The sequence below is a fragment of the Phragmites australis genome, chromosome 2 (assembly GCF_958298935.1).
Source record: "Phragmites australis chromosome 2, lpPhrAust1.1, whole genome shotgun sequence".
Lineage (NCBI taxonomy): Eukaryota > Viridiplantae > Streptophyta > Magnoliopsida > Poales > Poaceae > Phragmites > Phragmites australis.
The window spans coordinates 39,582,264-39,607,467 of record NC_084922.1 but is presented as its reverse complement, the minus strand read 5'-3'; the positions used below and the strand labels follow the sequence as shown (position 1 = coordinate 39,607,467).

Sequence of the window (25,204 nt, the reverse complement as noted above, 5' to 3'; positions counted from 1 at the left end):
AGTGTAGGAAAAAATACATGAATCAGAAGAGATAGATAGACACTAAGGAATTTTTTTCAAGAGGCAAGCCATTTCATAGGAATTCTAGAGGTGCAATCATTTGTTCCAAAGGGTTTTATAGGAATTTTTCCGGTAGGTTGCAAATCCTATGAAAGTCCTCCATTTTTCCATTGTTCCAAAGGAGGCCTAAGCTATCCTCTAGTCATACAATTATCCCAAATGTCCTTGTATCAAATTTGAGGTATTTTGCAGACCTACAAGAACATGTAACAACATGCATGCATGAGTCGTTTAAACTGATGTTGACCTACTTTAAAGGTGCTTAACTTTAACAACATTAAATTATACATGTTGAACTGAGTAGAGGTCAGTTGAAGCAACATGGAATAGCCAAATCTGTAATGTTAAACAAAGTAATTGAAACATTATATCGTAGTGTGCATACTACAATTTTTATATCGAAAAGGTTCTTAAATATACTAAGACCATGAACCTACATTCGAAGCGATCAAATTACTTAGCTCGGTCAACTTGGTTCTGCAATCCGCACAATAAATCTATTACACATATTAAAGGACCAAGAATTGAAACAATTTTGGGGCTAAGGCACAATAGCTAGTGTTCATATGGGTCCCACATATATGTACATATATACGGGTAAGTGTGTGTGTGCACGTGTGCGTATGTATATGTATATATATATATATGTATATATATATATATATATATATATATATATATGCGCACATAATTTTTTTGAAACTACAAAATAAATAGCGAAATGAATAATAGTTATATTGATAAATTAGCTGGAATAATATAAAATGTATAGGAAAATATCTAAAACTCAAAAAAATATGAAACAAATTTAGTTATGTTCATATTACTATCGTATACATGTTAAAATTATATGCATGCATGAAATTACCACTGTTTTCCTACAGTTAAATGAATGTATTAAATATTGATAAATTTATAAATAAATATTTAGATGTCTAAAAATAGTAAATCTATTTTTAGTTTTTTTGTCATACTCTATGCAATAAAAAATAGGCGCGGTGTAGGCGCGCCAATCCGCCTAGTATTACTAATAGGTCATCAGTCAAACATCATAATTCTAGGTTTTACCATCTCGCGCAATTGAATGGCTAGCCTCAAACATCATAATTCCAGGATTGGCAAAGCAGGAAATTATTCCACAATAAAACAAATAGTGTTACAACAATTTGCAAGCTATTAATTTAGTTCATAATTCTATCATTAAGTAATTAACCAACGACTTTCTAAAATTAGTGAAAGGGTTCCTCGTTTCCTTCCCCTCCAGCACCACTGGTCAATAATCACCTAGCACTTCCTAGCCTCAGATTTCATAGAACAAATCAAACCCCAACGACTCTTACCAATGATCATCCGCCATTTCCACCCCTGCGCAGAGCGGTACACTCTCGGTCCGGCCGTTTGCCCGGCCGGACCCTCGCCCATGATCACTTGGAGCACCTCCCTCGCTTCCCATGGCAATGGAGAAGAACCAAGACTCGCATGTGATCATGGGCAGGTACAGGCTCGGCCGCCTCCTCGGCCGCGGCAACTTCGCCAAGGTCTACAAGGCCCATAAAGTGGCCACCGGCGAGGCCGTGGCCATCAAGGTGTTCGACAAGGAAGCCGTGCGCCGATCCGGCATGGTGGAGCAGGTGAAGCGCGAGGTGGACGTCATGCGGCGCGTGCACCACCCGCACGTCGTCCGCCTCCACGAAGTTATGGCCACGCGGTCCAGGATCTACTTCGCCATGGAGTACGCGAGCGGCGGGGAGCTCTTCGCGCACCTCTCGCGGAGCACGCGCTTCCCGGAGCCCGTCGTGCGCCGGTACTTCCAGCAGCTGGTCACGGCCGTCGAGTTCTGCCATGGCCGCGGCGTGTACCACCGCGACCTCAAGCCTGAGAATCTCCTTCTCGACGCGCGCGGCGACCTCAAGGTCTCGGACTTCGGGCTCAGCGCGCTGGACGCCAGCGACGGCCTCTTGCACACCGCGTGCGGCACGCCAGCGTACGTCGCCCCTGAGGTAACGAGGATCGAATACAACATGCGTGCATGTGCACTTAATGTAACGTGCCGGTCTTCTCTAAGTGTGACCACTACCGTAGAATATGTATTTACGGTCGGTTTCAAATTAATTTTTACTATCGGTTTTAGAACCGACAGTACGCAACGAACAGTTAAACTCACATTCCAATTACTATTGATTGTAGAACCAATAGTGGAAGTAATTATGGGAGCTAAAAAAAGAAAACAAGCCGACTCGGTTGTTGCTACCACTAACGTGCTCCGCCGCTGCCACCACTGTCATGCTATAGATCGGTCTTGCTCCACCCTTACACAAGAAAATACGGTGGCACGAAGACCACCGTCACATCACACACATCACAGCACGAATCTAACTACGGATCTAACTAGAACTCAACACGCCACATCACAGATCTAACTAGAACTCAACGTAGCGCACACACCATAGCACGAAGTCGATGAGGCGATGTCGTTGCATCTTGGCACGGAGCACGAAGTAGATCTGCCTCGGCTGCAGCTCCTCGCCGGCACCAACCACCACGAGAGAGCCCTCAAAGCCTATCATGTCGGCATCACAGAGGAACCATGACCCCTCGCCAGCCATCTCCTCCAGTGCAGCGGTCGTGGCCGCGAGAGATCCGATGGGGGAGAGAAGGAATAGAGACAGCCGGACACGAAGAGATCAAAGAGAGTCAGACTTAAGGTTGCAAACTAAAACCTGATTGGAATAGAATTTTTGGATCTGGATATTATTTTACTGTTGGTTAGTATTAAAAAGGGTTAGTATCACTGACAAATGTAACGTGTTTTCGCGCTTAATTAGGTGCTCCTGAAGCGTGGCTACGATGGCGCGAAGGCGGACATCTGGTCCTGCGGCGTGATCCTCTTCGTGCTCCTGGCCGGTTACCTCCCTTTCAACGACACCAACCTGGTGTGCCTGTACCAGAAGATCATGGACAGCAACTACAAGTGCCCGCCGTGGTTCTCCGTCGACGCGCGCAAGCTCATCGCCCGGCTTCTCGACCCAAACCCCAAGACCAGGATCACCATCTCCAAACTCATGGACAAGCCCTGGTTCCAGAAAGGCCCCTGCCCCCTAAGCGACAAGCCTCTCGTAACGAGCGAAACTGCCTTGCTGCTCGGCAAGGAAGCCTGTAGGGACCACCACCACCGCGACGATGAGGAGGAGGAGGACGCCCGGAAGAGGAAGCGGTCCAAGGTGGCCGTGTCGTCGGCGAACATCGCGGTGATGCCGTCGAGCATGAACGCCTTCGACATCATCTCGCGATCGAGTGGGCTGGACCTGTCCAAGATGTTCGACGCGGAGCACAGGTCGGAGGCGCGGTTCTCCACCAGGGAGACCACGGCGACGATAGTGTCCAAGCTGGAGGAGATCGCGGGGGCGCGGGGGCTCAGCTTCAAGGTGAAGGAGAAGGGCAGGGTCGAGATGGAGGGCAGCCAGGACGGCCTGAGAGGCGCGCTCGCCATCGAGGCGGAGATCTTCGAGGTGGTGCCGTCGGTGCACGTGGTGGAGATGAGGAAGACAGGCGGTGACTCGCTCGAGTTCCGGGACTTCTACAAGCAGGATCTGAAGCCATCGCTGGGAGACATTGTGTGGTCGTGGCAGCGCGGTGACTCGCCGCCGCCGGCGCTTGTGCCGGTGGCGCCGAGGAGACCGACCATGGAGCGTTCTTGATTTGCCGACGTGCACTGACCCGTGTTGCTCTTGTAATTGATCAGGCCCGCCCACATGTTTCTGAATTTCTGGGCTTCCGGTATTTTGCATATGACCGTCTGTGCGGGTTTCCGGAGCATGAATATATAAGCTTGGTGTTTTGCTGTACGAATGAGGTGTAGCAGGTTGCGAATCAGAAATTCATAGGACGTTTCCTCCACTATTGAGACATCACATTGTTGATCAATCGAGTCTGGCCATGGTGGTGTTTGTCATGCATTCAGCATTCTTAATGTCTTATTCCATTAGTTTCTAGGTTGGTGCACTTTAGCCAATCTTGTTCCTGGACATCCAAATTTTGAGCTCTTTGCTGAAAGACAACCATGGACGTGGTGCAGGCGTGTTCAGCACATGCTATTTTCAGAGGTTGAAGAGCACCAGCCTTCAGCTTCAGAGGATGGAATTCACGAGTAGAGCTGCAAGGAATTGGGGCAAATCCTGGGCCATTGCTTCTTTCACGCTGCATCACAGCGCCATGCCGCCATCCCATGAGCCCGCCACTAAAGTCTCCGGAGCCCATCATACTAACAGCAACACAACTACTAAGAGAGAGTACCCTCTATCCTCTCTCTCTCTCTCAAAAAAGAGAGCACCCTCTAAAAAAACTACTAAGAGAGAGGAGGGTCGTCAAAACAAAAAAAAAAACTAAGAGAGTGAGCAGAGCAGCCAATGGACTGAGGGGCTGTTTGGCAGAGTTTTCTGAGCAGTTTCTCGGCTGGAATCAAGGGAGCTTTGCTAAACAGCAGTTTTCAGTTTTTACTCTCTGAGTGAAATATGTGTGAATGATTCTCTGAAATGAATTAGAAGTTAGGGAGCTGAAAAAAACAGTTTTTTCTGATTCAATTTCCGCACAGAATCACTTTCTTCATATAGTTTACTCTAAAAAAATTAATTTCAACCACAGAATCATTTCTTTTAGAGAATCACTCTCCACAGAAAATTTAAATTAGGAAGAGCTCTATCAAATAGGCACAAAGTATATTGTGCGCTCTTGGCCTCTGATCTTGGACGTGAAATGATCCGTGAAACCACTTATTATTATTTGTTTAAATTGAACTATAATAAATTTACGAATATCCACGGATCACTTTATACCCATCCCTGCTCGGACCTCGTGCGCGCAGAGGCAAGGGTTCCGTTCCGAGCCATGTTTTGAGGTTGTGTATAGTTTTAAGGCCATCCTCTTAAACAACTAGACACTCTTAAAACATGTCCCACCTACATACTAGTGTGCGCGTTTAGTTGGTATAGCTGTTATTCATTGCTCTTAACAAATTTCTAACGTGAGGTAAGGAACATACACGTGTGAATGTGAATAGCGGTATAAGTATGACGCGTGCTGAGCTTGAGTGTACTCTTAAAAAGAAATAGATGGAACATAAACTATTTTAAGGAAATTCTTCGGGCCATATCCCCACGGTCAAAAACGTGAACCAAACTCCTAGGTTAAACCAGTTATACGAAATTTGTCTTGAAATGAGCCCCAAATAAGTATGAATAAGACCATGGAAGAAATCACATTGTTTTTCCCCGTGACAGAAGGATGTCGTTTGAATAACTAAAATGGATTACTTCCTCGAGTTACAGAAGTGTGTGTTTTGAACGCCAATACGTTCATCAGCACGTCATTTTTACCAATAATTACTTGTTTAAACAACATATAGTAAAATTATAATATTAATATTATGAAATGAGTTTACAAGACAAGGGAGCTATACCATTTCGGAATTTCAATCAAAATATTAAAAATAATTTTTAATACCTAAATTCGAGCATGTTGACCATATGCAACCTAAAATGATTTTATTTTATTTTATTTTTACGAAGGTGACTCTTACTTCGGATCACCACGGCCTTTAAAATAATACATTTTCTACAATTCAATTGACTGAAAATAGATATTTTTACTGTCGACCGACAAGGTTAAAGTTAGGGGTTTCAGAATTCAGAAATCTGTTAAACTTAAAGGACAGTAGCTGCCTAGCTGGTGCCCGTGGCATAGGTGTCAAATCAAGATCGGGTCAACAGGAGGCAACCTGTGGCTGCGGATCTAGCGCTGGGAGCATTGCCAATGTCGGAGGAGGCCAACCGGTCGTGGGAGTGTCGCACTGCCACTTCATGGAATAAAGAGAGAAGATATTAATGGATGAAGGCTGAAAAAAAAGTGAAAAAAAGAGATTTGCGAGCATAGAGCTCGGTGGTTAGATTCTAAGGTGAGAGTCCGACCGACGGATTCCATCCACGGATCATACGAAAGAAAATTTTATAAGGTCCGATCTCACAAAAGATTCATTTTCTCTACACGACACGTGTCTATACTCTCTCTCTCCACTCCCCTCTCTCTCACCTGAGCCTTTGGATCACGGGATGAATGGTTGAGATGAGAGTCTCGCGTTCTTTTGTGAGGTCGAACTTCGTAAAATTTCCTTCCGTCTCGCACTGGCGACATTAAAGTGCCTTCAACGAAGGCCCCACGTAGGACGGTAGGAGGCCCCGGTTGTTAAAAAAAAGTTGTACGCCGTTAACCTGTGGACCGTAAAGAAAAAAAAACAGTAGATTGACAATTAGAAGGTCCCTTAAAACAATCAGAGATCAAGCACATGTGACTATGAGTCATCAGGCACGACGCGCGTCCTGCATGCAAGCACTCGTTGCGGAAGCAGCCGCGGCACCCTCATCTCTCGCCCATGCGCCGGCCACGCCGTACGCGGCCTAACGTAATGACGCGCGGCGCGGCACTAGAGACGGGCCATGCCGGCCTGCCACAGCGCGCGCCAGTTTGACTCGCTCGTCGCGCCGGGCGAAACAACGGCCAGGGAACTGAAGGCGAGAAGCGAGCGTCCTCGTGCACGCCGGCTCCACATGTTGCGGCCTCCAGCCCGCCCCACGTCGGCAAGGGAAAATACAACAAAAAAAAGGAAAAGTGGGCAGGCAGAGGCACCCACACCCCCGCCGGCCGGTGAGAAAGTCTGAAAGGACAACAGCGCCCACCTGCTGCAAAGCGGGCCACAGCTACACGATCGATGGGCAGCCCTTACCAAAGATAAAAATAAGGGGAAGATGAAACGTCCACGGGACCGTTTCCTCCTCTTTTAAGGTTTGCAAGAAAATGGAGGCACCATATATATAAGCTCGCAGTGCACTGCACAGAAGAACAGGGAATGCAGTAAAGACGAAACAAACAAAGACTAGTAGAAGTAGAAAGAACACGAAGAGACTCAAGAGAGTGCGTACATGCAAGCACGGACATAGGAAGCTAGCTACGGTGGTTAATAGGTAGTACCTGGAACACATGCATGCATGAACTTTGTACGATTAATGGAAGATGCTACGGTGACAGAAAGGCAGATGCTTCAGATTGTGTACAAAGGGATGCTGCAAGCATGCAAGGTGAGGAGGAATGGCGACTGGTGAGCCTGTCATGGGTTCGGGCGGACGGCGGAGGCGGCCGTTGCGGCGCGGAGCGCAAGCTGTTGCTGACCGCCTTCCCCCCTACGGCTCCAGTCGCGCACCGAGAGGTGCAGCTGCTTGGCGGCCATGAGCATCTCCACCGCCTGCGGCGGCGTCAGGATCTCCGTCGCCAGCGCCCGCGTCGTCGCCATCCGCAGCCCGTCGGCTTCGTTCAGTAGCCGTGCCAGCCCGACCTTGTAGCTCTCCAACGCCGCGTCCACCTCGGCGTCGACGCCTCCTGGCCCCGCCAACCCGAGCCGCCCGACCACGTCGTTGCAGCCGGCGCCGGCGGCGCCCAGCTGTGCCATCGCCATGGCACGCTCGCGCTCGCGCGCCCGCACGATGGGCAGGAGCGGGCGGTCGGCGATGTCCTCCTGCAGGGTGGCGAGCCGCTCCGAGAGGGCATCCTCCTGCCGCAGCGTCCGGTGATGGAGATCATTGATGAGCGCCAGCTGCCCAGCCGTGATCCCCAGGAGGCCCGTGCCCCCAGGCATGCTGATGCGGCCGCTGATGAACTCCTCGAGGTGCGTCTCCAGGCCCTCGCCGGAGAGGGAGTACAGCAGCCGGATGGACATCGACGGGCGGCAGCCCCCGAGCCAGAGCACGGAGTTCTCGAAGGCAGTGCACCAGGGCGGGGCGAAGAAGGCCGTGCCGACCTCCCGCGACAGCGCGCGCCTGCCGGTGACGTAGTCCTGGTACCCGAGCATGCACCGCTCCACGACCGCCCGCAGCTCGGCGTCCGTGGCGCGCCCGGCCGCGGCATTGGCCGACGCCGCCACGAGCTCGCCGAGGCCCGCCTCCTGGCCGGCGATCCACTGGCGGTAGCACGCGACATACCGCGCCTGGTCCATCCTGCCGCCACCGGTCTGCTGTAAGACCGTGAGTCCGTGACTGACTAGACGGTAAGCATCGGGGCCTATGTGTTGCCACTATATGTACGGGTGCCTTTTGACCTTTCCCTTGTTTCACTTTTAGTCTGCTGGTGTGCCTTGATCCTTCTATATGGTTTGTCAGTTTTGTTTGTTTTTCTCCGGTACATGTAAGCAGGGAACGGGCAGGTGATGTGGCGCGTGGCGGCCACGGCATGGCATGGATGCATGCATGGCGCGCGTGCGTGAGTGTGGAGCTGGAGCGATCTGTGTGGATCTTTATCTGAGACGGCAATGGAGCTTGGGAAGCAAAAAAGACAGGGGAAGAGGACACACGGGATTGGTAACGGAGGGGTTTCCCTTTCCCTGCCCTCCCACTCGGTTGTTCGTCTCTCTCTCTCTCTCTCTCTCTCTCTCTCTCTGTGTGTGTGTGTGTGTGGGCGGAGAAGAGAACCGGAGGAGGAGGACGTAGCAGCAACGCATGGTGGAGAGATATCAACTTCTGATCCAGTCCAGGTACGGGCCATTCGTGTGCGTGCTCGGTGCGTCCCCCTTGGCTTGGGCACTGGCCACTGGGCGGCGGCGATTCGCGCGTGGCTCTGGTTTGGCCTGTTTGCTGCTGATTTTTCTTCAGTCCTCGCTGTGTTCGTTCCGGTTCCCACTTCAGATGTTCTCGATTTGTGGATTTCCGTTAAGCATAGAAGTTTGGTGTCTACTTACATGTGCCACTTCCAGGCTACATATATGTGTGATGGAAGGTTGAAGGAAAATGAAGCTGCTCACGTACTGCATATAGTACTACTGTAGTTTGGGAGAAATCTCTTGATTTGCTCAAATGTCGCTGAACAATCTACTTGTCATTTTTAAGATTATCTTCTTTCTTCCAGAACGTGATTTTGCGTATTTCATTAAAAGAGAAAATGGAAACATCAAACTTACAGGCGACCTCAGCCAATAAACTATGCTACGTAGATAGCGACCTAAGCTACCAAAGACAAAAAAAATTTTAAGACTGAATAGCCTGATTGTCGGCTAACTGTACGGTCACTATTGGTATGATGGAATATGATTTTTGTTATGTAAAAAAAACTAGATGAGTTAGTCATCCGCATAATTGCTTCCATCAACTCTAAATTAGATAAGATTAATGTCAGTGCAGTTGAACAGGAAGCAAAAAAGCAGAAAATTCTGCAAAACCATAGCAACCAAAAACATAACATTCTTAATTAGCAATTAGCGTTTCTATATTTTGGATAGTACTAAAGTCACATAGAAAGGTCAGATAAATACCTCTTGGCCGCTAGTAAGTAACAACTACTATCACACATGCTTCTCTCTATTTGAGGCGGAGTAGCTATTTTCATCCCTTAACTTTTACCCAAAGCTCATATTCTTCCCTCAGCTATCAAGTTGGTATGTCATCCTTCAAGTTCACTTTCGTCCCATTTTCATCCCTCATCCAATGTGACGCGCCACATTATTATGCATAGTCAGCAATTGATGCACTTAGTTAAGTTATCACACACACTTTACCTCTTTTATCCCTAGTTTCTCAATTAGGCTCTGGATTGATATCTTATGCTTCTCTATGTGTGATAATCCCTCATCCCTATTGCAATAGTGAACCTTTGACACATCAAGAAAAAAACTTGCGCGCCGACGGTGGTTATGCCGTGCGGCGCACAACAACTTTGAAGCCTTGTCTTCACTCTAACGATCCGGCCAACTGCCAAGAGTAGTTAATATCTCTCAACTTACCATCTTCTTTCAACCCTACACGATACACTCTATGATCACATTCCATCCAAAAATGAAAACAAATTCAGATCAAGCGAGGAAAACTAGAACTTATTTAGCCGACAACGCACAACAACTTTAGAGCCTTGTCTTCACTCTACGAATCTGGCCAACTGCCGAGAGCAGCCACGTGCCTCCCCCACATCAAACCCTAGCCTTCAGTGTAGACATCATGGGGAGGGGAGGGATGACTCAATGGAGAAACAAAGGGGTAAACGAGACAATTTATGTGTGATGACTCACCTAAGGGCACAAATTGCTAAGGCATGACAACAATATGGCGTGCCACATCGGCGTGCCACATCGGATGAGGAAAAATAGTTCAAAGGAAAAGTTGGAGGACTGGACTGGCCAATTTGATAGACGAGAGATGAATTTGAGCTTCAGGCAAAAGTCAGAGACGAAAACAACTATTTTACTTTTTTTTTTATATGGTAGTCTTGTGTTACGTGCTTGAGAAGCCGGCCAGAGGTCTCTCCTTTCATCGCTTGCTATCTTTTCTTTTGTAAGTATGTTTTGCAAGCAAGTATTTGTAGTAACTTATCAACGGATCCTATATGGTTCCAACTCTTAAAGGGCCTGGGCTAGAAGATAATTGACTATTTGCCATCATAAAAAGTGGGTTTTGATTATTTGCTAGTAAACTTTGGTTTCGATCATTTGCCATAAAAAATATTAGTCACCTCTTACCAATGTTACCATTTTAACCAATTAAATAGATTATGATTTTCTTTTATCCACTCCGGACATGTGAACAGACTATTATACCTTGATTCAATCTCCAACCCAATCTCCCGTGCGTTCTTTATCTCCAGCCGGAAACCCAATCCGATCACTCATCTCTCATTCGTCCCCACCCATGGAGTAGGAGCGCACACCACCGGCAACGAAGAGGGCAAGGTCCTCTCCTCCGCAAGCCCAAGCCGTCGAGGCAGAGGACTGGCTCAGCGCACTCGACGACTCCACCATCCACGTCATCCTCGTTCGCCTGCCGCTCCGCGATGCGGCTGCCACGACCACGCTCTCCCGCCGCTGGCCCCGCGTCTTCGCCACGCTCCCGCGCCTGCTCCTCCACCCCGCCACGTTCAACCGACGCGAGTTCCCTGACGAGGGCGATGAGGACTGCTGCGAGGACGCCGGACACCGGATGGACGCCCTCCACCGCGTCCTCCATGGCCGCGCTACGCCGGTCGCCGTTTTCGAGGTCGATGCCAATTTCATGGGCCTGTACGGCCGCTGGTTCCACGAGGTCTTCTGCAAGCTCTGCGGGAGTGACGGACTCCTGGAGCTCAGCATCACCAACACCAAGTACACAGAGTGCTACGCCCTGCCCTCCCCTGTGTACACGAACGCATGGGAGATTGGATGGAGATTGAGTCGAGGGTATAGCAATATTTTCACATGTTCTGAGTGGATAAAAAAATTATAATCTATTTAATTGGCTAAAATGGTAAGAAATCAAGATGGCCAATGTTTTTTTGGCAAATCGTCGAAACCAAATTTTGCGGTAACAAATTATAGAAGTCCACCTTTTGTAATGGCAAATAGTCAATTATCTGAAACAACGGGTCTTTTTGGAGAATTTTAGTTTAAATTCTACACATATTTTTTAGGTAAATATAATTAAAATAGATTGCATATGAATTATAGAACACATAAAAAAGCTTTAGGATTTTTAAAGAAATAAAAGACCACTGATTTTTGGAGTAACAAGAAGTTGATATCCCTTGTGAACAATACCCATTTTAATCCATTTTTGGAGTAACAGGAGGGCTGACGGAGTGTCAAGAGGTAAAGTAAAGATAAAAATGATGGCAAATAAGGAAGTTCGAAATTTTTAATGACATAGAGGGAAGAGCTACTTTTTTTTGTGGCATAGAGGGAATTCGCCCAAAAATCAACCTTTTACCTCTATCTCGGCTTAACACAAGGTAAGTTAGTTTGCAGTTGCATTGGGTGCTCATTATGAGCTAGCCTTTTATTTTGGACTTATGACCTGGTATGCTGTCACATATATCAGAAAAAGAGGGCAAGTAACTTCGCTCATAGTCCTTTTCTATCTATGACGTTTGGTGTTGATATGTTAAAAACTTCAAATCATTTTGTAGATCCTGTTTTCAAACTAACAAGTTTATTGGTATTTGGCCACTGTGATAACAATTCAATGAGGACTGTAAGGTTTTAGTGGTTAAAAAATCATTTCAACATGATGCACTGTTGCACCAATGAATTTGACCTACCTGTTTTGGTTCTTAGCCCTTTTCTCTTTTGATATCTTGAGTTGCTATTGCTACTGATATCATAGTAATGTGTTTATACAAAACTTTTTTTCAAGAATAGATACAGGTAAGTTTGTAATAATATGTTTTCATGGACTTTGGTTTAGAAGTATTAACGGATCAAGGAAAGTTTCTGTTGGCAGCTCGTAGGATGAGGTGCGGATTGCGCATGGAATATATCATCTCTATTCACTCCGATGATCTCTCTCATTGAAACCATTTCGGAAAGCTAAAGTAAGGTCTAATGCTAACAATTCAATAACCCTTGGTTATTGCAATTTACCTTCACGTTTCTGTTTCCTCTATGCCATAGAAAGCGCCATCAAACTAAATTATTATCTCAAACTGCTGCAACTGTTGATGCATATGCTCCATCCTAGAGGCTATTTGTTGCAACACTGGCGATACATTGCAAGAAACGCCTTTCACTTCGTCTGTAGCTGGTAATAGATTCCCATGCTTATAATTACATAGCTTCTTTATATGTAATTTCGTTTTCAATAGACTAAATGTACCTGTAACATATATACATGTTTTTCTTTAGTTGTGGAAATGCTCGTATGCTATGCATATGCATAGAAAACTCCTGATAGTTGCCTACAGTAACAACTTACGTGATAGTTATATTTATTTTAGCAGGATATCATACAAGATGCTCCGTTGATACATTTGACTTCATTTCGTCTAAATGATCTGAGATATAATATTGTTTCCACCTTCCAATCTAACCACATCTTAAAAACTACACTCATCTGCTGTGGGTCTCCATATATCAAATGCATACTAAAAGAATGTACCTGTAAGGCTGTAACTATCTTTCATGGCATAAAATAACAAATCAATTATATTGCCCAGATGCCTTGTTTTGCTTGATGAATCCTTACCACAACACATTTCACAAGAATTCTATAATGATCAAGCAACCTGTGCTTGTAGGTCTGACTTCATGAGAACCAAGTTGACCGTTTATGACCAACAGCCACGATATGAAGGAGCTATGTTGCCAAGCAGCAGATCCAGTCGCTGCCTTGTACACAAACAAATAAACCCTCTTGTTTCCACTGGCAATGTTGAAGTAAGACAGGTGTTCCATGAGTACAATCTTCTCAAATCAAGACGACCTAGAAGAATAGTCTGCAGTATTCAGTGCTCTGTCTATGAGGGTGCTGCAATAGATGCAGAAGAAGCAAAGCAACCCAGCACGTTTAGTTCATTGGTTCTGAACAATAAAATGCCACGGTGGCATGAGCATCTGCAGTGCTGATGTCTGAACTTTCATGGTCGGGTTATGGTTGCCTCTGAAGAACTTTCAACTTGTTGCTCCAGTGGGCACCGGGGAGCCATGGGGTGTTCAAGACGACGAGACGGTGATACTTCAGTTCGGAAAAATCGAGGAGGACTTTTTTACAATGGACTATCGGCAACCTCCATCAGCATTCCAGGCGTTTGCCATCTGCCTCACCAGTTTTGGCTCAAAGTTGGCTTGTGAACAGGTAACTCAGTGTACTTATCGTCCTTTTGAACATTTTCTGTAGTCATCAAATGAACCAAGTTACCTGTTGATCCTAGAGAAAGGGGAAATAGTGCTAGTTGTTGTCTCTCCATCAGTCCATTGTAACAAATATATTCCTCTATTCTGACGGGTGACCCGATCACCCGAATAATCAGGTTTGATGTAATCGCTTGGTGCCGTTTGAAAGTGTGTCACAACTTCTGTGTAGTTGCACTATATATAGGCCTGATATGTGTTTCAAAACCCTGGAAACGTATATCAGGTTGAGGAGACCCACCCATGAGTTGAAACTAGCAAGCTGTGTTTTCAGGCTGAGGCCCATCCGTAAGTTGAAACTAGTCAGACCTTTGTAGTTAGGCTTGATGGACCGCGCACAACTGACAAATATTGTATTTTTCAAGTTTTGTTACGCAGTCTGGACTCAACCTGATGTGGTTTTACTTGTCCGGCACGTAATTGGAGCCAAAATACATCGATTCATCAAGTTTTGAAATGCAAACCAGCAACCCCAGATCAAGTTGAGATGTTCAGCAAAGCTGGCATCGAGCTCCTGATGCTTCAACAAGTTTCAAAGCATAGCCAGACACCAAAATAAGATTAGTTGCAATCCAGCAACCTCAGATCAGGTCGAGATATTCAACAATGAGATGAGCATTGAGTTCAAGATGCTCGAAGCATATTACGCACTGTTTCCTTACCAAGGACAGCAATCAGCAAAGCTATCTGAACCACGATGGACTCTTCAGTCCTAATAACTCTGTGAAAGCTGAGCTAAAGCCCGGTTCTTGTAGTAGACGGCAGTGATCAGGAGTCAGGACACCTCCATTTCTACGCTTTGAGGAGCATCCAAGTTGTCAACTTGATGAGAAGCGCCCTCGTTATCAGATTCAGCCTGCATTTCATCGTATAATTAACACCGAATCATCCATCGATCTGGCATAGAAGAACGCATATCCAGAGGGGCGGGAGAAGATGTTTACCGGCGGAGGCGCGGTCCGGCCGGCGCCCGATCCGAGCAGCCGGCCGACGGCGTCGGCGAACGCGCGGTGCGCCAGCCTCCTCTTGGTCCGGGCGACCGACCCGGCGTGCTGCACGAGCGCGGCGCAGCCGGCGAACCTCTTGCCCATCCTGGCGCCGGTCCCCTCGCACACCAGGCACAGGAACTGGCCCTTCTCCCGCCCCGCCTCGTAGAACCCCCTCAGCGCCGCGTCGTTGCCCAGCAGCTCGCCGAAGAACCTAGCCGCATTGCCTTCCTCCTCCTCCCCCTCGTCGTCGTTATCGTCCACGTGCTCCTCGAAGAACGCGCGGCAGGACCTCACGGCTGCGGCCTGCGGATGCGGCGGGGACGCCACCGCTACCGTGGGCAGGGGCGGGGGCAGTGCTGGTGGGGATTGGGCGGGCGGGTCCCAGCTCCAAGAGGCGGACGCCGCCAGCTCCGAAGGCGGGGACGGGTCGCACGGCCACGGCGTGTCGTGCTCCGCGCTGGAGCCGGTGGCGGCCGGCCGGGGAGGCGGGGCGCCGAGGGGGGCCCACTGCGCGAGCTCGAGGGCGAGACGTTCTTGCCGCTTGCGGTCCTTGCGCTTGCGGCGCTCCTCCCGCTTGAACGCCGTTGACTTGGCTGCACTGAGGGGCTGGCGGCTGCTGGGATTTAGGGCGGTGGGGAGGAGGGGGACGTCTCGTTCGGTGTCGGACTCCATGGCCGCGCCGCCGGTGGTCCGCAGATCGGTCTAGCTTGCTTACGGGCGACCCCCGACCCCACCTGTTCCCATAGAACCGGCGCGAGCGCGATCGATCGCGATGCAGCGAGCCAGCAGCCGAGTCGATCATTCGATCACGCGGCTGCGCATGTGACAGGTAGACGCCGAGGAGTCGTCGACGGATGAGATTGAGACTCCCTCGAGGAATGCCTGCCTTGCACTTGCACGCGCGGTGGCGTTCTCATTGCCCGCTGGCCTGCACCCTGCCGCGTGACGGCCTCACCGTTTCCGTGCCCGGCGTGTGCCTGGCCTGCCCCTTCCTAGGTCTCTGCTTCGCCGTTCGTTACCACCGTCACGCTCTAAAACCTTAACCGTTGTTACACGGAACGTTACGTCAGAGGCTAGTCCAATAAATCCTGGATATCTGATCTAAAACCGACGGATCAGATGCTACAGTGTCTCGGCAAATAGCAAAAAGTACCAGTAACCATATAAATAGTAGCTAAAATACTGTTTGTCACTGTGTCTACGTCAGAGAACTGTAACAACAGACACAAATTACTGTGCTTCTCTGACGTAAAATTAGCTACTTCAGACTAATTGGTTCCCGTCACACCAGGATCGGTCGCTTCCAGAGATTAGGCGGCACCAATTGATCGTAGTCATCTCCAGATGAGTAGAAATCAGAGTGTTTGATTTTCGGCAACTAGGATTTTGTGGCTTTCATCTGATGGATTTTAGTGGCCCAATGTTCCCAGACCATGTTGATCTTTTCTCAAATCGAGTTCATAGATCTACGGATTCAGGTCAAAAGTATGTCGTCTGTCGAGCTCAGCAAAGTTGGTAGGATCAAGTTGAAGTTCACTACACGATGAGTTCAAAGTTAAAATTGAAGTTCAATAACGAGTTGGAAGTTGTTACGTCTAGGTCCAATGTTGTTGTCGTTACGAGGAGAAAGCTTTGTTTTTGGCAAATTGAAAGCCGAATAGTTATGCTTTTGGTCTGTTCATGGTGGCGATTGTGCCGATACAGGGTTACCTGGTGTTGTTGTAAACAAACACACTGGTAGGAACATTCACATAAACACAAGAGATGGATGTTTGGCTAGTTTATGGGCATCGCGCCCCAGAATCAAAGTAAGATAGGCATTTATACGGGTTAAGGCCATGCGGCACCCTACGTGTAGTCAAGGGTCGCGCTTGTGAATATATATTGTGTTATGAGAGAATGTAAATTCCTCTCACGAGAGGTTACATGAGCATATATATAGGCCGTGGACATGGCCTGATACGAAAAGACAATCTCGTGCTCGGATTGATGAAGTTGACAAGGGTTGACTGATGGTAAAATAGTTCAATACAACAAATACGGTACCATGGTCATCTGCTTGATTCACTTGTCATGTTCGTTTGTTACACGGGCCTATGGAGGGCGAGTCGTGATGTTTTCCGGTGGACTTCCTTCTGAGGTCTTCTAACATATGTAGTCTATTCTACAGTTCTCTCGATGCTCCCGGAGGTTTGAGTTATTTGGGTGTTCCGACACCCCAAAGGTACGAGTCATTTGGGTATTCGGACGCCCCGAATGTATGAGTCCTCTAGATTGAGTTCTTCGGGTCTTCGAATGCCTTGAATGTTTGTATCTTTCCGATATGTAGAGGTTCTCCTTTCAAGGTCATCAAGTTGCATATCTTTAAATCCTCTGACCTTCTATAGCCTTGTTTTCGTCCACCTACGCTAAAGAGATCTCCAACACATGGAATAGACCTTCACATATTTTACATACATCGCTACAAAATCACACATCAAACTCAAATAGCATCCCCCCACGTGTAAAAACATGTTCCCTCCGATCCCAAATAAAAGTACATTAGAACATTCACAGGTCTCTAATATAGCACTTTAACTAATAATATCTATACAAATATATTATTTCACATAAAAAGAGTTATAAATTATTATATTATTTGTCAGGATGACTTTACTAGCGTCATTTTATATTATCAATCTATATAATATTATTTTACTATTGATACTAAAACTAAAAGTATTTAACTTAGACCAAACTAAGATAAACTTATATTTGGCATCGGATAAGTACTTATACCACCAATGGAGCCCACTTGAAATGTTGGACGCACATGATTTAAATTCTGCTGTGCCTGTGTACGAATCAATTCCTACAAACTAGTACTACTAAAATAAAATACTACACATTCTCGCATCCCATTTTCATTGAAAACAATATCCTCTGGATCCCCGTGCTCCTTTTGACATCCTAGTGTTGACAGTTGAGTACAGACTGCTGCCCCACGCCATTACGGTTCTGGAGCCGACGTCAGCCGACGTGACGTGCCAAGATCCAGGTACGGCAGCGGCGGCTGGGGCCAATGATCATTTCCGCCGTCCCGCGCCTGGGAAGCTCAATGGACGGAGCACGTCCGCTCCTTTCCATGGAATCTCGAACCCACCTCTGACCCCGGCGACCCAACCAGAGGCCGGCCGGCCGCCATCCGAGGCGAGACGGGACGACGCAGCGCTCCCCGCCGTCCGTTTCCGGCGCTCGACACCTGTCGTTCGCCTGTGCGCCCCGCTGCTGCCTATTTTAGCTCGGCATCGTACCGTGTTCCACAAAGCCGCCGACCTAGATGCTCCCTTAAGACGTGATTGGTTGTGTGTACGGAGTCTTGCTTGCATGACCGTATATACAGTTAAGAGGTAAAACAAGTCGAACGGAATTTTATTTATTAAAAAATATTTGATTTGTTATATCTGTTTAAATAAGTTAAATTAAGTTTTTATGTGGCTGATCTTATCTGAAGTTATAAACAGATGAAAGAGTTAAGATTGCGATTAGTTGTTCGCATGAAAATAATTTTATTATACTGACAAATGAATCTATCTGTATGAGCAAATATAGTAGTCTCTATCTGTTGAAACAGACTAAAAACAAACATTTATATTAGCTCAATTAGATTAAAACGGTAGATATGGATAGCTAAACAGTTTGTTCATGAGATTATACACATCTCTAGATCAATATTTCCGAACACGAGCAATCACACGTTGACAATCAGGCTTTACAAAATTGTTTGGGAACAAAAATTGCTACCAACAAAATTTTAAAATTCACGAATATATAAAAATTTGTTCAAAATTTAGTGAGAATTCAGCCAAATTTACTCAATCAAAATTGTAAATAGGAGTAAAAAACCGACCGAATCAACCAATTAGTAACGCTCGAATCCAATAAAAAACCGATCGAATTACATAAAAAATTGACTAATTTTTTTGAATTATCTGCATTGAACGCATTTTGAATGAGTTTGTCGAAAACCGATCGAATGTACCGATTTACCAAGCGCATTTCCCAAATTGCAGTGACGTTAAAAAAATAGCTCAACTTTGTAAAATCAATAACTAATTCATCTGAGTTTCAAATTAATTGAAACAATTTTTGTTAGTTTCCTTGTAACATGATGTACATGATAAAATTATTTATACTAGTAAAAAGTTGAATATTTTTTGTAAGAAAATGTATTTGCTAAACCTAGTTAAATACATACTTAAATCCAAAAATTATGAAACTAATTTTTTTAGTTTTCTTACATGATCCTATGTATTTTAAAAATACATAGACTTATGAAATAGTTTTTGTAACATGCATGATGGTGTAAATATGTTGCAACTAGATTAATTCATAACTAACCCATCACACCTTTAAAATTAATGAAATTATTTTTATTAGTTTACTTATACTATGCCTTATGTAGAAAAAATAATGGTAGACATGAAAAAGTTAATTACAATATTTTTTTCTTAACATGTTCACTTTATATTTGTGAAATTTGTAAAAATCATGGAGAAATTAATAAAACTCTAAATTAAGTGAAACCAATTTTAAAAATTCTCTTAAGATACACCATACATAAAAAAAATATGTTTGCATATTAAACTTTTACTTAATGCGATGGCCAAATCATTCTGTATATACGACCTATTTCAGTAATTTTATTTTTCTTTTCAAACTTCATCTCTATGAAATATGATGCAAACAATATTATTTTAAGATTTTTTTTCCAAGAAGGTCTTAAAATTGTCTTTAATATTTTTAAAGTTTTTGTTATTTTTTGAATTCAAATTCGAAAATCAGTTAAATTCAAAATAAGGTGCGGATTAAATTAACCGGTTTTTCATAAATATCAAACGTTTTGAACGATTTTTTTTAACCCTGCTTACCACATGCAGCGGGTTCCCTACCGCATGGTCCCCCTCTCCCTTTTCCCCGTGTTATATGACCTGTGAGAGACGTTCACGGCAACGAAAAGAGAGGCACTTGCATTTCAACTAGGCTTTACTTTGAGCTGAATCTGCCGGATTCTAAATTGAGGTTGAAAAAATTATGAACGGCTAACTGGAACGTTCTTTCCGTCCCAGCCACGAAAGGAACCAGTGCGAGTGCTGAATGCGTGGTTAGCCGCAAAAGGCCACAATACTGCCGTAGCAAAAGGCTGGGTCCGCAAGGATGGCCGTGCCACGAGGAACGCGTTCCGATTTTAAAATGAGCAGGGGATCGTACGATTTAACTCGGTTTGTGTACACGGCTCAGTCTTTGGTTGACGCATACAGCCAGTGACATTCTGGTCCCATGTGACTCTCGGTCCACATGTCATCGACATGTCATCGACTGAGTTTGTTAATCGTGGGTGTCACCCGCCGCTGAGGATTTTACTGCGCCAGGAAACAGCTGCTCGGCCTGTGGGGTCACGATCCGCGCCCGGCCCCACGAGCACCCCTTCGGCGAACGGAAAGACCGGGTGGGAACAGCGCAGCTTTGCTTCCCTCGACCGAGTCCTCCGTGCACCGCCTCGCCTCGCCTCCTCGGCTCCGGGTATCGGTCCTGGCCTCCCCCCTCCCTAGCCTACCAACACCGAGCCCACGGGGGCCGCCTGGTCCCCTCGGCCGCTCGCATCCAATCGAACGGTACATGGCACTTGGCCGCAGCTGCGCCTGCGCGCCGGGGCCCAGCCACACCACCTAGTACCGGCTACAAGACGACGCGAGCCTCCCTCCTCGGCTTCCTCCAACCCCTGGCCCTGCAGCTCTTGCGCTCCGCTTCCCGTCGTCCCCAGCTCCCGATGGCGAACCGAGGCTGATGCCTCGCGGCGCCTGATCGGGCGTGGCGGCCACGGACCCTAGCGTCTCCGGGAGCCGTACGCCGATCCCTCCGCCCCCAGTTCGGCCGCGCGGGCTCGAGCCCTCTCTCCAGAGTCGCGGCCCGTCGGATCCTCCTCGCGCGATTCTGGCCTCGCCCCGTGCTACTGCCTAGGTGAGGCAAAGCCGTGCTCCAGCACCACATCTGTGGGTCGATCGAGCAGTGTTTCGGTCCTTCAATTGTGAATTCGAGCGGAGCTCTAAGGAGTTTGACGATTGTTTATCTTCTCGACAATACATTGAAGTGCTAGATGCCAAAGATAAAGAACCTCTCGAATGCTTGTAAAGTATCGTTTTCTCCGGATGATCCCATATCTGAAGAGGCGCTTGAGAGAGTCCGTGCGCTGTTAGGTGAGTCAAATTTCTGTTTTTTCTGGAGTAATTGGTAGTTATTTCACCATTGTCAGCAGTTGTAGTATTTCTTAATACTGAATTCGATGTTTTCTGAAACTACATCATGCTGTTGAACCGAAAGTTGAGTCGTTTGTTGCTGTGGTAGCAATTTTCTTTTGGTGGTAACTATTTAGGTTTTGGTGCTGCAATTCTTTATCTTGCCTTTTGTATGTAGTATTTTATACACTCTTTGTGTTTTCCTGATATATGCCGCATTCTTGTATGCATTGATTCTGTTTTGTACTTTGACTGCGTGATTTATCCGAGCAACTTGTTCAGGTGTGTAGTGTGTTTAGATGGGTTAGATGGGGGGGGGGGGGGGGGGAGGTGGCGACGAAATGAGTTAGATGCTGACATTGTGAAGTTAAGCTGGTACTGGCAGAGTGGCAGGTATTGTTGGCAAGCATGGTGAGGTCCTTGAACTGGAGGGTATCAACCATCAGTGGCCAATAACGCTTCTTTGGAAGTTGAGGACATTGTTCAAGCATTCACGGGGATGCTTGATTTCATGCTTATTCTTAGATCTAGCCTCCTTCAGAGTCACTTCTTACACGTCAAATGTTTTAGTACTTTGTGTAATTGCATTCTTCAGTACTACTGTGTGGCCGAGTTATTTTCTCGTTCCACTGTATATTGCTATATATATATATATATATATATATATATATATATATATATATATATTCTCCTATGTATATTTATTATATGATGATACTAGTAACAGTTGGGTTCTCTCCTGCTGAATTCCCCTAAAAAGAAGCAACGTTTTGGTTTATTGCTTTTTTTGTCTGGTTATGCTTGTTCAAATCGTGATTCAGGAACAAGATGTTATTTGCATCATTGTCTAATATGAATTTGCGTCGTGAAATTGCTTCTCTAGACTTTATTCCAGTGCCAAAATAGAGTAAAAGATGTTATCTATCTGATTCTATGAGATTAAAGCATGGGCAGACCTGAAGTATTGATTTTGTTTCTTTTCTCAGATGAGATAAGACCTTTAGATGTCGGGCTAGATGATGAAGCCAAAATTGCACGCAATTGGAATAGTTCTACACGTCAACTAAATGGGAGACGAGGACGTAATGGATCTAACCAGTTAGCTGCTCCGATCAAATATTTGCACATCCATGAATGCGAAAGTTTCTCTGTAAGATCTCTTATTCATTCATTATTTGAATATTTTACGTTAATTATGTGCACTTTCAGGAGGATAGATAGAACATCTTCTCTGTGGTGCTCACTACATTCAGCAAATACTAAACGTATAATTTACGCAGATGGGTATATTTTGTATGCCACCGTCTTCAGTTATTCCACTTCACAATCATCCTGGGATGACTGTACTAAGCAAGCTTCTTTATGGAAGATTGCATGCCGAATCTTATGATTGGATTGACGTAGATGATCCAGTTGACCAATTACAAGGTAAGTTCTGACATTTGAATTGATGCCTTTCTGCTACACACCATTGTCCATAATCAGCATCTTTGGTTAATACATTCATTGATGATACTGAGCATGCCACCGTCATCTATTCTTTCTTTGTCACTATAAAACATGTCTAATGAATCTGTAAAAAAATTGGAAAAAAGGGAAAAGTACATACATTAGGCAGTTTGAAGGTAATTCATTTTTCCCTAAAGCCAATAAATGGTTACTTCACAATTGATTGTGTCTTGGACATCTCTAATGGCTGTTGATTGCTTTGCTTGTTTGATGATACAGCAAATGCTAAGATGCTGCAAACAGATCTCAAGCGGAACAAATGTTATAAACTTATAAATTATACTGCATATTTTTTATATGTCAAGTGCAGCACATTGGACAGTGTTGTCCACAGTTCAGTAAAAAAAGGCCCTGTGCTGTGTGTTCCTCGTAGTCGTGGCGCGGTCGCTTAGTGATAGCGTGCAGGTTGTAGCTGGCTTTCGGGATCTTTTCTCGATCTTAATGCAATGCCTTTGGGATGTCTCTCCCCTTGGGTCGAGTTTTTTTTGTCCTCTGTTCAGTACATACCCAGATCATTGGCCATCTATCAATTATCATGGATGAAGCTTCAGACGTCACTTAGTAGGCTATCTCGTATGTTGTAATATACTAGGTCTAGCCAAGATGAGGTTCTCCACACTTAGGATCTTTCTTGTTTACAATGCTTAAGCATTTTTTATTTTTGATTCAACTTATTTAGGTCAAGTGTCTTGTATTTTCAGCATCAGCCTTGTTTCTATTTGAACTGGTAGCACTATTATGCTGCATCCTTTATCAAAACCTATTGCCAATTTTGCTGAATAAACCTATTTATCCTACTCCTCTTTTGTGGATCATTTGTCTAATCATGCAGTTGTTCTTATTAAAAAATTTCTGTAATGCCTTAACCCTGCTGAACGTGCAGTGAGGCCAGCAAAGCTTGTCAGAGATTGTGAAATGTCTGCACCAGAGACTACCATTCTTTACCCCAATAAAGGTGGTAACATCCACACTTTCAGAGCCATCACACCTTGCGCTCTCTTTGACGTCCTTTCTCCACCATATTCTGCTGAGGAGGGGCGGCACTGTTCGTACTTCCAGAAGTCTCCTGTGAACGAACCACCTGGTACATGGAGCTCTTGAAACTTAAGTTCTGAACATATTCTTATGCTAGTTCTTGAGCTTTCTAACTTCTTTCCTTGAAAATCTACCTACCAGTTGTTTTGCCCAGTGAAGTAGATAGCTCAGAAGTAGTCTGGTTGGAGGAGTTGGAGGACCATCAGCCCCCTGAGGGCTTTGTTGTTGCGAGAGGTCTGTATAAAGGCCCTGTAATAAGAAGATAATTTGGTTTGGAGCACGTTATCCATGAACTACGGATCAGCTGAAAGAGGTTGCTGGTTTGCGCCATCTATTTCATGTGATTTTAGTAAAGCAAGCATCAATGGGTCAGCCAGCGGTTTATTTTGTATATGTCAAAGAGATGTGATAATTTAACATTAATTTTACTGGACAAGATTGAATATTTATTGTTTGGTCACCATTTTAATTCTATGTGCCCGCTGCTGAAGCATCTCTGACCTTGTTGCGGGATTGCTCTATAAGATCAAGAACGTAGAGTCTACTTTTGAGCATAGTCTAGCATAACACTTGCCATGCTGTAGTAGGCAGATCAATGATGCAAGCTTTTCACCTAATGATGATTCAGAAAGAATTTGGTGAGGTGCTATTTTGTTTATCTCATGATGCAACAGCTATATTACAATTTTTGGGATTTTCTATACACAAGTCAGTTTGGTTCTGGTACAGTCTTAAGGCTTGTTTGGATTGGAGGAATTTGGACTTGGCATTTAGTTTACATTCGTACCACTAAATCCTAGAAGTTTCCGGAGCAATCACCCTCTTGGCCTCTTCCACAGTAAAATGGAACCGATTAAACATGATCAAACTTGCCAATCGCATTGAAGTTTGCACACAAGATCCGCAAACAATGCAGGGTTTCTCCATGGACATGATTTTTTCAGTAATATCAGAAACTGCATTTGACGGTAAAAATTCAAAATTAGACAACATATATGAGCGTATTTGTTAAAATAGACAATATGTAGTTGTATTTACTGTGTCGAATACGGATGCTAAATTAGTAAATACGATTACATGTTATCTATTTTGGCAAATACGTTTATGTATGTTGTCTAATTTTGGATTTTTGCCGCATTTAACCGGTCGGGGGTAGGGAAAGCAATACGCTGAAACTTGCTGGGTTAAAAAATTGAATAAATTTTGTAAAATTATAAATATTTTGATAAAATTATTGCAAAATTACATATTTAAATATTAGTTTTCGTAAACTACAAATTTAGTGCTAATTTAATCGTAAAACTACAGGTTTTTTAAAAGTTATCGTAAAACTATATATTTAAACAATAACTTTACAAAACTACAGATTTAGCGCCGATTTTACCGTCAAAGTACAGATTTAAACAAAATTAAATTTATAGTTTTATGAAACTGTTATTTAAATTTGTAATTTTATGATAATTTTACTAAAATATTTGTAGTTTTATGATAAAATCGATACTAAATCTGTAGTTTTATAAAAATATTGTTTAAATATATACTTTTGCAATAATTTATCAAAATATCTATAATTTTACGATAAAATTATTACTAAATCTATAGTTTTATAAAACTATTGTTTAAATCTTTGATTTTACAAAATTTACTCTCAAAAA

General features: G+C 45.0%; 4 protein-coding genes and 1 pseudogene across 4 annotated transcripts; 3 read left to right on the top strand and 2 right to left on the bottom strand.

The window, feature by feature from the left end:
* The first annotated feature begins 1,401 nt into the window (after positions 1-1,401).
* On the top strand, positions 1,402-3,950 carry LOC133910101 (CBL-interacting protein kinase 30-like). The gene is made up of 2 exons (XM_062352618.1): positions 1,402-2,060; positions 2,886-3,950. Exons 1-2 carry the CDS (start codon positions 1,512-1,514, stop codon positions 3,756-3,758), a joined length of 1,422 nt encoding a protein of 473 aa, XP_062208602.1. The 5' UTR covers positions 1,402-1,511; the 3' UTR covers positions 3,759-3,950.
* Positions 3,951-6,903: 2,953 nt separating this feature from the next.
* On the bottom strand, positions 6,904-8,530 carry LOC133908788 (protein DOG1-like 3). Its single transcript, XM_062350944.1, has one exon. It carries the CDS (start codon positions 8,096-8,098, stop codon positions 7,217-7,219), a length of 882 nt encoding a protein of 293 aa, XP_062206928.1. The 5' UTR covers positions 8,099-8,530; the 3' UTR covers positions 6,904-7,216.
* Positions 8,531-11,246: 2,716 nt separating this feature from the next.
* On the top strand, positions 11,247-13,871 carry LOC133908787 (tubby-like F-box protein 9; annotated as a pseudogene).
* LOC133908786 (uncharacterized) lies at positions 13,019-15,556 on the bottom strand. The gene is made up of 2 exons (XM_062350942.1): positions 14,686-15,556; positions 13,019-14,597 (listed from the first exon to the last, which is right to left on the bottom strand). Exons 1-2 carry the CDS (start codon positions 15,400-15,402, stop codon positions 14,517-14,519), a joined length of 798 nt encoding a protein of 265 aa, XP_062206926.1. The 5' UTR covers positions 15,403-15,556; the 3' UTR covers positions 13,019-14,516.
* A 4,895-nt stretch (positions 15,557-20,451) lies between these two features.
* On the top strand, positions 20,452-24,042 carry LOC133908785 (plant cysteine oxidase 5-like). Its single transcript, XM_062350941.1, has 6 exons — positions 20,452-20,730; positions 20,861-20,966; positions 21,992-22,155; positions 22,286-22,433; positions 23,398-23,598; positions 23,691-24,042. Exons 2-6 carry the CDS (start codon positions 20,867-20,869, stop codon positions 23,813-23,815), a joined length of 738 nt encoding a protein of 245 aa, XP_062206925.1. The 5' UTR covers positions 20,452-20,730; positions 20,861-20,866; the 3' UTR covers positions 23,816-24,042.
* The last annotated feature ends 1,162 nt before the right edge of the window (positions 24,043-25,204 follow it).

Excerpts from the sequence above, each read along its gene's own strand:
- LOC133910101 (XM_062352618.1), top strand. The coding sequence starts at position 1,512 with ATGGCAATGGAGAAGAACCAAGACTCGCATGTGATCATGGGCAGGTAC. Across the intron at positions 2,061-2,885 it reads CAGCGTACGTCGCCCCTGAG|GTGCTCCTGAAGCGTGGCTA; the intron begins GTAACGAGGATC and ends GCGCTTAATTAG.
- LOC133908788 (XM_062350944.1), bottom strand. The coding sequence starts at position 8,098 with ATGGACCAGGCGCGGTATGTCGCGTGCTACCGCCAGTGGATCGCCGGC.
- LOC133908786 (XM_062350942.1), bottom strand. The coding sequence starts at position 15,402 with ATGGAGTCCGACACCGAACGAGACGTCCCCCTCCTCCCCACCGCCCTA. Across the intron at positions 14,598-14,685 it reads GCCGGACCGCGCCTCCGCCG|GCTGAATCTGATAACGAGGG; the intron begins GTAAACATCTTC and ends GATGAAATGCAG.
- LOC133908785 (XM_062350941.1), top strand. The coding sequence starts at position 20,867 with ATGCCAAAGATAAAGAACCTCTCGAATGCTTGTAAAGTATCGTTTTCT. Across the intron at positions 20,967-21,991 it reads GAGAGTCCGTGCGCTGTTAG|ATGAGATAAGACCTTTAGAT; the intron begins GTGAGTCAAATT and ends TTCTTTTCTCAG. Across the intron at positions 23,599-23,690 it reads TCCTGTGAACGAACCACCTG|TTGTTTTGCCCAGTGAAGTA; the intron begins GTACATGGAGCT and ends TCTACCTACCAG.